The sequence below is a fragment of the Anabas testudineus genome, chromosome 21 (genome assembly GCF_900324465.2).
Source record: "Anabas testudineus chromosome 21, fAnaTes1.2, whole genome shotgun sequence".
NCBI lineage: Eukaryota > Metazoa > Chordata > Actinopteri > Anabantiformes > Anabantidae > Anabas > Anabas testudineus.
In genome coordinates this window covers 11,865,170-11,881,298 of record NC_046629.1, presented here as the reverse complement: position 1 = coordinate 11,881,298, position 16,129 = coordinate 11,865,170, and the positions used below count along the sequence as shown (strand labels likewise).

Below are 16,129 nucleotides of genomic sequence, written 5' to 3'. Positions count from 1 at the left end.
ATTCAGACTGGCATTCTAGATCTGTTTTACGATTTGTCATTTTGGCCTCGGACACAGTTCATGCAGCAATAATTTCACAGAAACGTTCAATGAAACCAGTTTTATTTAGACATTACGAAATTCATACTTACTGAACAAATGCAAACAAAGGAATAAGTGAGATATAAGATAAGGCAAAGCTCACAAAAAGCGTGTCTTCTCAGTCGTGTGACTGTAGAGAAAGTGCTTAAGAAATGTTTCCATCAGTCAGTCTGAGCAAACATTCTTACTGTCTGTATCTTTCTGACAAACATCCTCCACGTGGAGGTGTGTACATGACATTCAAGCTTTCCGCCAAAAGGTGAAACTAAATATGCCTTTTAGGTAAAATATGATAGATCTAATAATATGCTAAACTTTGCAACTAATATTTAAAACGACAACAGCAACAACAAAAATAAAACAAATGGAACCTTGCCGCTGACCTTCTGAATTCTGAAAATTGAGTTCACTCCGCAGTGGATAATATTTTATCACGCAAGAGCTAAGCATGCACGAAAAACACACAATTCAGATTTAAAAATATCTTCATACACTAGATCACTTACAGTGTTTCACCATGGCATAATAAAGTCAAATACCTGGTATAGTTTAATTTAATGTGTTATTGTGAGCAAAAACAACACATTTATAACCTACAAAAATACAGTTTGCATCACTGCAACTTCAGATTGCCTCAGCAACAAGTCAAAACAATAAAATGACAAACTATTATTACAAAATTACATTTTCATAAAGTGTGACCTGTACAATGTACTTTTGTACATAAAGGAACAATTGTATGGCCTTGCTTATACAAAGGTGTGTTGTCCCGCAAAGGTGACAAGGCAGTGACAAGGATGCAATGTCTACGGCTTTTGTTTGCTCCGACATTTCAACCTTTGACACAGACAACTTCTCATATCCTAATACAACAGATCACGGCCCTTTGAGGAACCTCCAGCACAGCTAAAGTCAGCTGAATAAATTACATTCATCATAAAATAGAAGATAAGACATTTTAAATATGTTCTTAGCTAAGATTAATCTAGTAAAATATGCATGTATACTATGTATACTCGATCCAATAATGTGTAAAACATTTCACAATGAAAAAAAAAAGTGAACAAATGCTTAATCCGAGCTAATCACACATGCACACGCAAACTTTAAAAAAAACATATTAGTTACTTGTAAAGACTTGGGAAAGTTAAAGGAAATGTCGACATTTGAGAAAGAGAGAACTATAATGTATATTAAAGAAAACATTACGACTTTGTCTCTTACTTTGTCTGCTATGAATTTTCCAACGAAGATGGATATTTTAATAATAATGGTAATAATATTAATAATGATCAATCATACACTAATCTAAACAAAATTCCACCAAAAAGTTTGTCTATTTAAATTGTACGTCACTACATGAATACTTTGCTGTACACTATTTGTCATCTTCAAAGTGAAACTAAATCAAAGTAAGCTGAATATTGACTCTAACTCATTTAGCACGTGCATACAAATTTGAGCATAACTGAGAAATTATTTCTAAGACTAAATCTAAACAGGTATGTATTAATGCACTGATATTGCCAAACAAGTCAGTAACTTTCTAAATGTCATTAGATTATATTCGATTACATTGAGTGATCTTTTTCAACATAAAGCCGTTTTATTGCATGCACAATTCTTTAGGCACTTGTAACATTAAAATTACAGCACTGACAGGTGACTGTAACATTAAGACTAATGGTTCGCACAGTCAACACATACAGGATCACAGGAACTTCACTTTGAATATGAGCAATAGTATTCCCACATCCTTTATTGGATGGATTAGGATGGCTATGGAGGCTCTTCTCAAAAACAATAAGTTATTTTAGACTGGTTAGTGTTAGGCCAGTTTTATATGGTGACGCGCAGACAAGAGCCAAACTCACATGGACTTATGATGGTCATTCATTTGTCAGACATGAACATAACCTCTTACATTATATTAAAAATGACTTTCTTTTTTCTAATAATTAATCCAGAGGAGCTAATTGTAAATTATGTATATTTTACTAAACAATACAGCCCTTAAATAATAATGCAGGGAGCAAGAAAACAAGAAATGGATTTAATCTTCAGTCTCTATGTCATACAGCAAAGTCATAAAAGCATTAAACTTGCTATGTTTTTGAATGTAATTGTGAACATGGATATCTTTGACTTAAGGCCAGTTTTAGGCTTGAAACTAACATGAGCAATTCGTTTGATCAGTAGAAATTCACCTAAACATTCCAGGTGTTTCCATGGAAATCATAAATTAATATTTCTTCCCATCCTGCACAGTCAAGGTATATCTTTCTGAAAATCACTTACAGTATGGATACATCAACAAGACAAACTCAAAAAGTCATATTGTTGTTTCACTGTCTTGCTGAGAAAAGTATCTATATCACATTAATGTTGTATTTTTTATCATCAAACTTTCTGTACAGAACATGCAGTGCAAAGGCACACCAGGAGGTGGAGCACTGATCCTGTTCTCTGGGCATAAAGTATATAACTGAAAAACCTTTGTTATTTAAAGGAACATTCAGAAGCCTCCAGTCAAATATATACATACATATTTAAAATGTGGAGTTTAAAGGTAAAATAAGTGCTTTTTAGTAGCTTGTTTAAAATAATCAAATCTGGCACTAAATAAACAATCATTAATGTGGAAAAAAAAAACTACTTTCAATTAATTTATTTAAAATAGAAAAAGTAATTTGTTGCTCATTATCAGGATAAAACGTTAACTATCTCCAACAGACCCCATTTACACCTCATTTTAACATGTACACTTTACTTGCTGTTCTCCTATCAGTGAGTACTGAGACTATCGAGTACTGAGGTGTTTCCATGTGCATTCTAGATGCATTTTAGCCTCCTACACCTGAATTGGCTCTGATGCTCTGATCATGTCAGATAAGAAACAGAAACAAGGATATCATGCTCATTACTTTGCATGACACTCTTCTAATGTTAATTTAGGTGCAAACACGTTTATTTACAATAATCGTCTGTGACATCTATAGTATCTAACCCAGTATAATTTTAGTAATTGTGTTATGCAATTAACTATCACAGATCAAAGTAATGTCTACAGCCGTTCCATCACTGATATTGTCAGCATGCAGCTTGTTGTAGGTTTTGTGCAGTGTTAACAGGGTATTTACAGAGTGACTGTTTGAAGTCTTTAACAGCAGCAACAGGACACTGACTTCTGATTCTGGTGGTTACTTGAGGATGATCTGTTTCAGAGGCAAAACACAGTCAGTTAGTAGTTTCATACAATACATTTTTTTACTTGAGTCAATGTGTTTTTGTTATATGACAAAGTGTTCTCATTAAGATTTACTGTCATAATGAATATTACAATGATAAAAAATAAGATCACATGAAATGAATGCTTTCACTCAATAAACTTGTGATATTTCTCCCCGTACCTTCTTTAAAGTGATACAGAACAGTTTTTTATGACTGCACCTTTACTCAAAATTAAATATTCCACTTGCCTTGTGCAAACATTTAACCCAAATGTCTGATGTATACACTGCTTACACATAATCTATTTGTACATTTTAGCTTAATTTTAAATCTCTAGAGTAAAGTTTAAAAAAATACATGAAGCATTTGGGAAGATGGCCCCACCAGTGGTTAAGCAATGTAGAAAAGATATTTGAGTTACTATAATTATATTCTTCATGAGACCCAACTGTCTAAACACCAAAAACAAAACAACCAAACAAACAAACAAACCAAAAAAACATATCTGGCACCTTAACATGACTTCCCTCACAAGATCATTAATGAAGATAACAAGATCCTACAATAATGTTTTTTCACTGAGGAAAATAATATGAGATTAAATAATGATTAATTATCGTGACCAATTTGATGCAAAAATATGGTGTTGTGTTTAAATACCAGCCCCTTCCCCCCCACTCATGGAGAGTAATGAAAAAGAAAGACACTCCACAAAAGCAAAAGCATGCAATAAAGAATATGTTCAATACCACTATTAGCACATGGAAGACCACTAAACAAATGGTGTTTGTCATAAGGAAAAAGGGGCAAGATGAAGCCTAGCAGATCTACTGAAGGTTTCAGGTAGATGAAGCTTTATGATAGGTAATGCAAGCAGGGCAACGCTATGCTGACAAAGCAACTCCCATGATATAAATATGAAGCACTTATACAGAGCTAAAGGATTTATGACAGAAAGCTTTAAAAAGGAGCAAACCTGATTGGCTGGTGCTGTTGCTGCGTAGGGGACACTTGTGGCGGGAGTAGTTACTGCAGAGACAGTAGCAGGCGTAGCACTGTACATCATGGGGACTTTCAGGAAGGGAACCATGAAAGCAATGGAAAAGGGAGGTGGAGCATTATGGTAACCATAGCAATGTTTTTCTCTCTTGTGCCAAGCAAATACAAAATGACATTAGCAGCAAGCCATCATTGGGTTAGACCAGCAGATGGCATGTGATCACACAGCAAAGCGAGACAGCAGGGGAGAACATAAAAGGAGGACTGATAAGAGATACAATTAGGAAATCTGTCCATAATTTGACACCCCAAAAGATGACATGTACAGCAGTGCCACCAGAAACAATCACAGTGATTTTAAAGGGCATTTAATAATGTAAATCATTGAAGAGCAAAATAACATACAGTGAATCTGAGGGATGCTGATCAAATTTCATTGGTGCATGGCAATTCTACCAGCAAAATACACCTAAAAGTTTAAATTTGTATACTGTGCTTGTGCTTCAGCTATTTGGAATAATGTTACAAGCTGGTACAGTATATAATAGTAATCCATGCAAACAATTTATTATTTTAAAGTAAAATTATTTATTTAGGGTTTTTTATTGTTTGATACCTATTTAAAGTTTAACTGTCTATGTACAAGAAGAATATCTTACAGAAACATGGCAAATAAGCATCACCTGTTCTCCATTGATTAAAAAACAAAGTTTCTAAAAATTATGGAATAGACCTACCAATGTTGTTAGCTGGAGTCATGCACAAGATAGAACCTGTATGATTATCAAAAAGGAGAGAGGGTATTTTAGCATGACTGGTACTTAACAATATAGTGGTGTTCTGCCCATATGTAAAAATGTACTTTAGTGAACATTGAGAACATTTTCAGTTTAAATCAATGTGAGAAAGGCAAGGACTCTCCCTCAACTCTACATTTGTATTTTTTTCATATAGCTGAATATAACAGATTACTTCTATGTATTTCCATGTACAATAAAATAAAAATCTCAGTATGTATAGAGAGGCCTGCATAAAAGACATAATATTCATTTGCCACAAAAGGTTGACAAAAGGTTCACAGCAAGGTGTAAAAATCACTTTTTTTCAATGTAATGGCAGCAGCAGAGTTCAACTTAGTTGACCTTTAACATCCAAATTGTGAATGTGAACGTGAAAGCACAGTGCTGACTGTCAAGTGGACTAATAGCTGGAGTGACACACTGATAGTGTTATTCGTAACAAATGTGTGTGCCTGCTAGTCAAAATGTCTGCTGTTAAAAAGGTCGGTACTCTTTTAAGGATCAGGATTATGAGTGATTTAATTCTGGGAATCCTTGACGGACAGCTACCAAATTCTTCAGTCAAGCGACAACATTTAGTGTGCATAACATTTGTGAGTAGCATCTTAACCCACAAAAATGTAGGAAGACAGACACATGAAATGAAAAATGACAAGTTGTGTGAGGTGCCTGTTTAGTTTTGAATCCATAACAAGGTTAAGGATTACCTGTGGGATAAAACGCAGCAGTGGGCTGCTGCAGCTGTGTGTTTGCCAGAACCTGTTGGTAGTGCAAAAAACTGGGGCTGAGGAGAGAGCTGGCCCAGCTGCTCTTCTCAAGAGCTGGTCTCTTTGGTAGAGGTTGCAGGACGCTGTGGGGAAATGCCTGAAAAGAGACAAACGCAGACATAAACCACTAAACCCTCGCAAATTTCCCTTTTCTCTGTTCAGGTTTGCTTTGCACACAATGAATATTTAGTATGTACAACTACACAATAAGAATGGCTATTATCACATGGTGGATACAAATATGAATGAAATAATGTATTTACCAAAACTTTTAAACACAACTTAAGCACTTGAAGATACTGATGGTGACATAAAGACCATATGAGTCTTGAAGAAGCCATGGTGACAATGACAGAAATTAAAAGTTATTACAGTAAAATTAATAGCTACATGCAAAGCAAAATGTGAAAATACCAGGTCTACAGTTCCCTCGAGGGGTCGCTTCATTGCTTTGGCAGTCGACTGAGTCTTTTAATAGCAGGCAGCGAGCACATGATGGCAGTGGGCCAATGGGATTCAAGCGTATTAACATACAGGTAACAGCAAGCAGAGGTGCATCATGGAGGACAGCATTGTGGATAGGTGAGAAGGGGAAAACAAAACAAAAATAATCAGAATGTAGTATACGTACCACATAGAGGACAATATGCATGCATAGTAACCAAAATAACTGATTAAAGTAAACATTAACTAAAGATTCCTGAAGTAGTAGTTGAACATCAATATCTAATCAAGATTAACAACAAGGACGCACAATCCTTTCTACTTTTTACACTGGACATTGATCACTTTGATAATATACTTACTTGATATATGATTGGAGTTTGTTAATAGTAAAAGAAACAGTACTAATACATGGTGCAATCAGTGACACTGTGCACACTTGATCACATTAATTGTTCACCTTCAGAGACAAGCACTGAAAACTTTTATTGTTAAGTGAAAGATGAATCGGTCTTATAAGAATTATCCAACGACAACATCACAAATCAACAGCTGAAATAACCATGTATTCAATGTCATAAAGCGTAGAATGCACAGAGCTACATTCACACTAAGCATTATTTGGAGAGAAATGGCAGATGTCTCCTCTTAAGGCTAAAAGACAACTTAAAACGCATGCAACAAAAATATAATGTAAATGTAAGTAACCATAAGAAGGTGGTCTATATATTAAGTGATGTAAATGGTCTTTGAAGAACAACCATCATCATGGTAAAGTTAATTCAGTTCATTTTAGCAGTTAACTTAAGCAAAGTAAGTTGGTCTTCATGATGGCAGTTCACACAAACCTCAGTCATTATATTATTCATACTGTATTGCACAGATTAAAACATTTTAATTGTAAATATAACACCTGTCCTGATTATAAGTGTCTGACATGTGCCATTACAGAATGTTTGAAAATGAAGGCTACATACTATCCCACTACAATAAATGTGCCATTATAAAATGTCTCATGTTGAGTACATCAAAACTCTCCATATTTCTGGCGACACAGTGTGTTTTCCAAGCTAAAATAGTTTTCAGTGGTCAGAAGGATCACCCTCTGTCTTACCATGGCGGCTGCTGCGGCTTGAGCTGTGACGCCTGTCTGACTGACTTGTTGACCGGATTTGATTTTGGCCTGTAAGTGTGCCGGCGGGTGAAAATACTTGCACTTCTCCCTGGAGCAGCGACTTTTGATGTAGTCCATGCAAACAGTGACAGTGTTATCTGTGGTGTCAATCATGGGACTGTCACTGGGGTGAGCAAAGCGGCAATCTGTCTCCCCTCTTGCACAGCTTCCCCGCAGAAACTCACGACAAACCTGAGTGGAGCAATATAAAGACGGGAAGAGAAATTCAGCTCACAGCAGTTAGCCACATTATGTGTACCGAGGAAAGTACTGATGTCTTTTTGATATTAAATCTCTCCTTGTGGTGCACAAATACCTCTAGTTTGTCTGTACGCTGCAGCTTCTGTGATGGAGAAGAAGAAGTAGTGGTAGTATTGGAACTCTGGACTGGGACAGGTTGGTTCCCAGGAACAAGAACCGGGGTGTTGGAGAGGATGTCCGAGGGAACGAGGCTTAGTCCATGGCTCAGAGGTGTCACGTATGAGCCATAACCAAGACCAGTACTTGTGCCAAGTCCCTGTGTGACATACAATGTTGGCTATGAGGGAAGATGTCATATAAACCACAAACAACTAAAAGTTGGGATGCACTAGGAAGACCTTACCACAGGCTGCAAGCTGGGTCCAGGGATCATCAGCTGCATCTGTTGTGCGAGCACGGCTGCTGCTGTTTTCTGTTGAATGAGATTGTTGCGCCCATTTATCTCCAGCTGGGTTTTTAAGTGCGAAGGTGGATGAAGGTATTTGCAGTTTTCTCTTGAGCATCGGCCCTATTTAAAAAAAAAAAGGGGGAGAAGAGTATAAAGGCACAATTCCACCTACAGTATCAACATCATGTATTTTTCTGCATCACGCTCCCACTCAGGCCTCTGACACCCATCTAGAGTGTCAGTGAAATCATCAGCGTGATCATCTATATTATATGATAGCTAGTTATGACTAAAATCTAATCTGTCAATGGCTAATTCCTTGAATTATGCACGAGACTTTGCTTGTACTACAGCCAGGCAGAAAGCACATATGTTTATACAGGACATGAAAAACCCTTTAAATATATAGTTACAAAGGAGAAGGAACACAGCTTATGTTGAAATTACAACAATCGCTCAGATCTGAGTCAAAACCGATTTTCAGGCTTCGTCTGGTTTATGAAAACACAAGAACGACTGTTCCTTTATATTACTTACACAAATGGCTCTTTCCTCGTGTGTTTGATGATGGTTTAACAAGCCTTGTTACCACTGGGACTTACTGATGTATTTATATGGATATGGTTACCATTTTACATTATATAGTAATAATCATCTACGGTTGAGCTATGAAGAAAACTTTCACTGTTGCAGTCTGTGTGTTCTCTTTTATTCTCAGTGTGTGGGGGTCAGAGCTGGGAGTTCATAAGTGTGATGTTATGTTCAATACACAATTATTTATCACAGCAGCTTCCCTAACTGTACTTTGTAATATCTGATGTTTGAATGCTTCAGACATAAACTGTATATGCATTGCATTATTATGCTGCTGATCCAGCCAATGTTAATGTAATGTACAAGGCTGCAGAGAATATGACAGCAATAAGACCAGAAAATTATTGACAGTGCTCTCTGTATAACTAAACTATTATAAGGGAAATTAAGAAGAGCTCAAGGCTACATAAGACATCCCTCAACATCACTGTGGGAATTCAGAGGTGATTTGCTGTATGCCTTCATCAATCTGGTTATAAAGCAAGATTATTACTCCTTTCTCTCCTTTTAGACTGGGCCCACATTCGGTACTGACACCATTTCTGTCAATCAAGCACCTGCATCTGTGCATCTCTGCTGTTCTACATATTAAACTCCTTCAGTCAGTTAACTAACGAACTAATCAACTCATCTGCATATCTCCCATGAGATGATCATATATTACTGTGATGAATTTTTCATTACTCATTACCACAACATTTAGTGCCAACAGAAAGAATCATTACTGTTGATTTGTTTACTCAAAGTATTTCTGCTAGAAATTAGCTGTGTCACAGGTACAAAGAGATACACAGAGAAGGAAGCTGCTGACCTCTGAGCTCTGAGTCTTGACAGTATCTTTTAGTAATTCGGGTTCTTGTAAATTATCATATACATTACATACATATACATTGATACAACATATTTTAAGTTAGGGCCAATATCTTGGCCTGGTAGATTTTAAAGCTTTAAGAACTTTGTGATCTTTAAGTCAGAGAAAGGTAACCACCACACACTTTCCAGGATTAACATCTCTAATAACCAGCTACTTACTGTTAATTGTACCATCATTACTTCTCCTTGATAATCTGTTTAACAATGTTCGAGATAAAGAACAAATGTTGCTTTTAGATAAGAGAATAAGGCTGCTACTTTCTGTTAATACCTTCAGGTCCTCGACCACTGGGGAGCAGACAAGCTGTGTATTATAAGCTGCCTACAGCAAGAAGATAAGACGATGAATCATCATGAGAATAATCCAGGGCATACAGCTGTATTGTATCGAGATACTGAAAGTGTGAGAGTAGATTAAGCCCTCTCAAAGGCCAACTGAGCAAATGGGTGAATGCACTGGCTGTAATCCAACTGGCTGCCAGAAACAAAAACTGAGATAGGTAATAAGAGTAATGTCCGACTTAAATTTAGTTATTTTACTTCTTGGAAAAGTTTGGTATTAGCTATAGTTTTTCGAAGCAACAGTAGAGTTGATATAATGGAGGATTACGCTTTGAGACTGTATTTTTCTTCGGTGCTTAGATTCACTTAGGAACATAGGTGACAACATGGAAAATTACATTTTTCATTTTATGGGATTTCTTTAAGCTGTCACAGATAACACAGTGTATGCAATATTTCTTACCTTCAGTGAGTCAAAGCAGGCAATAACTCTACCGTTTTCGACTTGGCAGCTCTTCGGTGGATGAGCAAATTTGCATTCCTCATCACTACGAGAACAGTTTCCCCGCTGAAACTGTCGACAGACTTCCAGAGTAAGCCATTTTGTGTCTCTTACTGAAGAAATGTTCAATGCCATGTCCACTGCTGTATATCACACATAAAATTTAAAACGTCAATCTTATTGTTGTGAGTCTCATACACTAAAACCTGTGGGTTGACTATATGCAGGTGATTCCTCCATCAGCTGGAGCATAAATATCTGATGGCTAGTCAGTCACTGATGAAACTGAAAATGACTGCTGAGGTGTTTTTTTTCTAAGTCAAGATAAAGTATATTTTCCACAACTGATGGTGCCCATTAATATCTGACAAGTAAGGGAAATTTAATGCAGCCTTGTCACGTTAGTCATCCTCAGGTGATTATTCTTCATTCTCTTATTCTCTTATCCTCTTATGCAGCTATTACATTATGTATGTATTTTAGTAAAGAAAGCACAGATCGGCTATGTACATGGGCCAACTTCAAAACAGAGATATCTGTCAAAGGCACTTTCTGCTGGTGATCTGAAAGACAAAAAGAAGATAAAGATAAGATAAGATAATTTGTCCCACGATGGGTAAACTGCATTGTTGCAACAGCAAAGTACACGTACACAGCAGAGTGCCAAAAGCAGCAAAAATGTAACTGTTGCTGTATTCAAATAAACATTTAGAGCTACCATAGATTATTGTTGAGTAGTCATTTAATTGGTTCTTTTCTCTGGAGACTGTTAATTCTCTGGAGTCATTTGTTATTCAGCAGTTTACAGCAGACAAACAATAAGAAACGTGACTATATGTAATTACTCAAGATATATGTAGTCATATCAGACTCTCAGGAGACAATTCCACCCCAGCAATAATAAAGCCACAGTAGTGGAACACCTCTGTCCTAGTAAATTATTACTGTTTATAAAATCTACCATGTGCTAACTAATTACACTAGAGCTGCAAGAAATATTTAATTAAGTGATTACTTGTCAGACGGAAAATATATACTGAACAAGCAAGAAGTTACTGCCCTACAGCTTGATGAAGAAGCTACCAAACTAATATTTGGCATGCTGCAGGCTAAGGCCGCATTCAGGCCGACAATAACCAGTGTCAATGCATTACAATAACCTGCTCATTCATTTCTGTGAGTGTGTTGCACAGTTATGAACACAATACACCAGACTCCATCCAAAAAGATGTTTAAGTAGTCAGCCATCTCTCCAGAAACCACTAAAAACCTTATTTCAATTTTATTTTTTATCTCACAGTTATATTTTTCATCTAAAGCCAAGAGTCTGTTCATTATATGAAGTCTGATTTAGCCTAAAGAAGCAGCTGTCACCGAGTAACACATTGAAACAGGGCCACACATTCCTTACGTGGATCAGCAACAGTTACCTGTCATACCTATGAAAGAAATCATAAACTACAATAACAAAGTCAGTTTATTGGGGAAAAATGCAGCCACTACATTATTAAAAAGAGTTCAAAACAAAACTACATTTTATTTTATTTTATTTTACACTGTGAGAATGTTTTATTTTTTCTCCACTCAACCTATTTCCCTCTACACCATTTCTCTCTATTTGCTAGGATGACACACAAACACTTGGTCACATAGCTGCAGTCAGATATGCTGACTCAAGGCCCACTAAAGCACATACATAATACAAGGAAAGCAAGACAAAGATTAAACACACACAGCATTGGGAGTTAAACACAGGGCGGGATACTCAGACCTGTGCGCTAAGTGGTAAAACACACAGGAAGTTGCTGAGCAGGCAGAAACAGTGTTTAACCTATGAGCTGAATAAATCTGTATGAGAGCTGAAAAGTTTCTCCACTGAGAGCAATTAACATAGTCTATGAATGCACAAAGACTCAAAAGGCCCTAATTTAGAATAAACTCTGCTCCTGTTAACAGTAGCAGCCTCTTAGCCTCACTGTGTGTTATCCCATGGCTTTCTGCAACAAATTCCCTTGAGCACAAGTCAGGAAATGGATAAAAAAAAAACCTACCTCTCTCCCTTTATGCAGCTCTAACAACTTCTGTCCCATATTAAACTCTTCAACAGCTAATTTGTGCAGACAAATTCCACAAGAACAGCTCTAATATGCCTCTCTGCCGAGTGGATTCAGTGACCAAAGATTTGCTGGTCACAACAGTAAAAACAGACTGTCCGTCCAACTGTGGCTGAAACATTTCCAGCCAGCCCCTTCCTGTCTGGTTGCCAGCCTCCAAGAAGACCCTCCCTGTCACAAATTGACCAATGGGAGACAAGAAGCTGAAGTGCAGCGTGGAAGCTGGCTGTGTAGCTTGGAGCAAGACACTCCTCCGGGTTGACCCATTATCTATGAATAAACTTTGATTACACTAGGAAACTCAACACTTATTATCTAACACTGTTTACACCTGTGTACTGTGTGTAACATGTCAATATCTGCTACATGTCTTGCTCTGAACAACAGTTCCGTTAGCAGAGCTAATGTAAATGTGGGCCTATGTCAAAAGCCCCCTGTCTGCAGTCTTAGTATGTTTATATGGATTCTTTGTGTAATAACAACTCTAGGTTTTCAACTGGTTTGGTTACATTTGTTGACATCACATTACTGTTAGTAACTGGGCTCAGGGCTCTAATAGATGAATAGTTCTGCAACATCATATGCTGTATGTCACTTATACCAACTAAGATACTTACACTTTACTCTATTTCAGATGTTCCACATAAACAATGTGCAGAGAAACATGAGGCTTTATTACAAGTTGACTAAACAACAGTAGGCACGTGCATGTCCTTTTAATTATTATTATTATTAGTTTGATAATATATAATAATTTTGAGCTTTGCATTAGTGGTTGGACAAAACAACAGCTGCCACTTTAGGCACTGGGCAATTGTGATCACACTTAAGACTAATGTGACACAGTTTACAAAACAAACAGTAAGTGAATCAAGTTTAATTTAATCATGAAATCCAATAACACATCAATAGCTTCGTTAAATGCAATTTACATGTTAATGACACAGCAGTTTTACTTTTACTTTTAATACTTACAGTTAGCTAGCGTTAACACCTTCCTGATAAATATTAGCTACGTCCTTTCACTTGATAACATAATTCGGGAATTTTACTTGCAATGGGATATTTTTTCACAGGTATTAGTACTTTGACTTAAGTAAATTACTTACTTTATACTTAATACTTCCTCTAACTCTGCTAATACTCATTAATGTGACAATCGACAGTCCTCTAACCTGACGGTAGTTAGCACCATATTCACGTTATGCTGCCAGCACAGTTTGTTGCTTTAGTATGCGATTGGCAATCTCACCCTCTGTTACTTTAGCTAGATCGACGCAGACTTTTAGCCGGAAAGCTAAAACACCGCTGTCATGTGTTAACACCACATGTGAACATCTACACTGACATTTATTAGCTTACATTAGCCACAGTGTTAGCTGAGGAGGGCACCTGCTTACCTCATCGACCGCTTCCTAGAGGATACAGCAATCACGCACCAGCCAGGGCAGACGACACGACAGCACTACTGAACTAACGAAAACAAGATGTCAAGTCTCCCCGAAACGTCTGTTCAACCGCCTATTTGTTCTTCCTCTGTTCCCCAAATTGAACCTTGTTGTTTCGTCTTTCTGCTCGACCTCATTTGTTCATTACTTTGTAGTACTGCACAGATTTGAGCAACAAGCTTCTGACAGCTTACTGTACGATCGTCCGTCTGATGCGAGGAGGGGTGCACGGAGAACACTTGAGCTATCTCTACCTTATTATTCAACGGATGAAATAACTCACAGCAATTCTAAGAAGTCAAATATAATTTAAATTTGTTTGTACGTATCAACTATTGGCATGAAGGAGAATCCTATAATCATAAATACTTGAATCACCCCTACGGACACAAAGTGGTACGGTCCACACGGCTAAAAGGGCAAGGGTTCGCTTGTTACCAAGGGAACAGCAATAAAACCATGAGAGTTTTTCTGGATTACTTTACGGAGACGCACAAATATTAAATAAGCACCAAATTAACGAAATACCATCTATAGGAATTTAGCTATAATCGTGGGAAGTCAAGAATTCAAATGATAGACTTGTAATAGTAAATATTTGACCTGTATAACCAGAAGAAGAATCACTAACAGTGACTTTGCCTCCTCGGTCAGCTCAAGGTCAAATAAGATGGATGCTAACCCAGATAACATCAGACAGGGAGAGTGGGAGAGAGGAAGAGCCAGTCCACAGTAAGATATTTCTATTATTAATAACATAATAAAGATAAAGATTACAAATAACTTGGTAGGTTCACTTGAATGGAGACAGCATGTGCATTGTGGTTTATATTAGACTTTATAAGATAAACTTTATTAATCCCCAAAGGGAAATTCAGGTAGTCTTGTAGATAAACATAAGTAAAGGCGGTTAGTAATCATCTGCTGATGGCTGAGGGTGCTGTAGCGTCTGATGGCCGTAGTGATGAAGGATCTCCTGTATCTTTCAGTCTGCAGTGAGGTGACTCGTCCACTGCAGACTAGAGAATAGTTGGTGTATTGTAGAACGGCCTCTGTCTGTTTTTTGTGTTCTGTTTCTCCACCACAGCCTTTAGTGAGTCCGACCTCATTCAAGTCACTGTGCAGGCTTTTTCCAACACCTCCCCAGCAAACCGCAGCATAAAACTACACACTTGCTGCTGGCTAATGACCTAAGCTGTTACGTCTCTGCCCTTTTTATAATGCACATCTGTGTGAAGTGACCAGTCCAACTTATTGTCCATGTGCACACCTAGATATCTTTTGACTGGCACCACTTCGATGTCTGCAGCACAATACTTTTAAGAGCACATTTACCGGGGGCTGTACACGTTCTAAAATGTTGATTTAAATGAAGACATCTAATAATTACATAGCTTCATTTATTAACTAGCTGTTTAATAGCTGACTTAATAATGTGTACACACATACACAAGCCCGTTCTGATTAAGTGTTTCCCCTCCTTTATGTTTATCCAGACTTCTCGAGGCAACAGACAGGATTTATCTGATGTGTCACTCTGACAGATCTCTTCAACAAAGTGGAGCTGTGGCATCAAGTGCCACATAGAAAGGTCACCATATTGCTCCCTTTGAGGGAAATGTCACTGTCAAAGTGAGTCAGATATAAGGACAAAGAGATTCCTTTCTGATGCATTCACTCCGTTAACCTTAACCCTGTTTGTTCTTCACATATTTTTACACTCCATTAAGTAATACGTGACACAACTTCCCAACTGTGTAGACTCTCTTTATTTAGCATTTACCTAAATCAATAACTGTGCTGATCTCTCTGTTATTTTGTTTTTGTGCCTTTTACCTTGCCACACACCACATCAATCACCATATCATATCACCTGTGTCAATATTAATTAAATGCCCATTTACCGAGCAGTATAAAACAAATGTTAGTTTAATTTTTCCCATTTATGTCTCTCTAGAAATAACATTTATTAATTTACAGTCTGCCTGCAGCATAATTTAATGTTGAGAGCAACACTGCCATCTAATGGTAGAATAGGAAGCATTTAGTGCTGAAACCAGTCTGTCAATATGGGAAATGAAGAAAATGAGCAATCCTAGCTTAAGGCCAGTAGATGTCAGACTTCCCTAAAAAATGTTTTGACAGACATTTCAAAACATAAAGTACAGTAT

At 37.2% G+C, this 16,129-nt stretch overlaps 1 protein-coding gene and 1 long non-coding RNA gene across 2 annotated transcripts; one reads left to right on the top strand and one right to left on the bottom strand.

Annotated features, from left to right (window-relative positions):
- Positions 1-85: 85 nt before the first annotated feature.
- Positions 86-14,162, bottom strand: LOC113172955 (muscleblind-like protein 2a). Its single transcript, XM_026376073.1, has 9 exons — positions 13,911-14,162; positions 10,358-10,959; positions 8,101-8,265; positions 7,813-8,013; positions 7,437-7,688; positions 6,293-6,346; positions 5,819-5,975; positions 5,049-5,084; positions 86-3,296 (listed from the first exon to the last, which is right to left on the bottom strand). The coding sequence occupies exons 2-9, from the start codon at positions 10,529-10,531 to the stop codon at positions 3,172-3,174; spliced, it is 1,164 nt and encodes a 387-aa protein (XP_026231858.1). The 5' UTR covers positions 10,532-10,959; positions 13,911-14,162; the 3' UTR covers positions 86-3,171.
- A 246-nt stretch (positions 14,163-14,408) lies between these two features.
- On the top strand, positions 14,409-15,850 carry LOC113173472. The gene is made up of 3 exons (XR_003299823.1): positions 14,409-14,511; positions 14,613-14,690; positions 15,455-15,850. It is a non-coding gene; the product is annotated as an uncharacterized LOC113173472 (long non-coding RNA).
- The last annotated feature ends 279 nt before the right edge of the window (positions 15,851-16,129 follow it).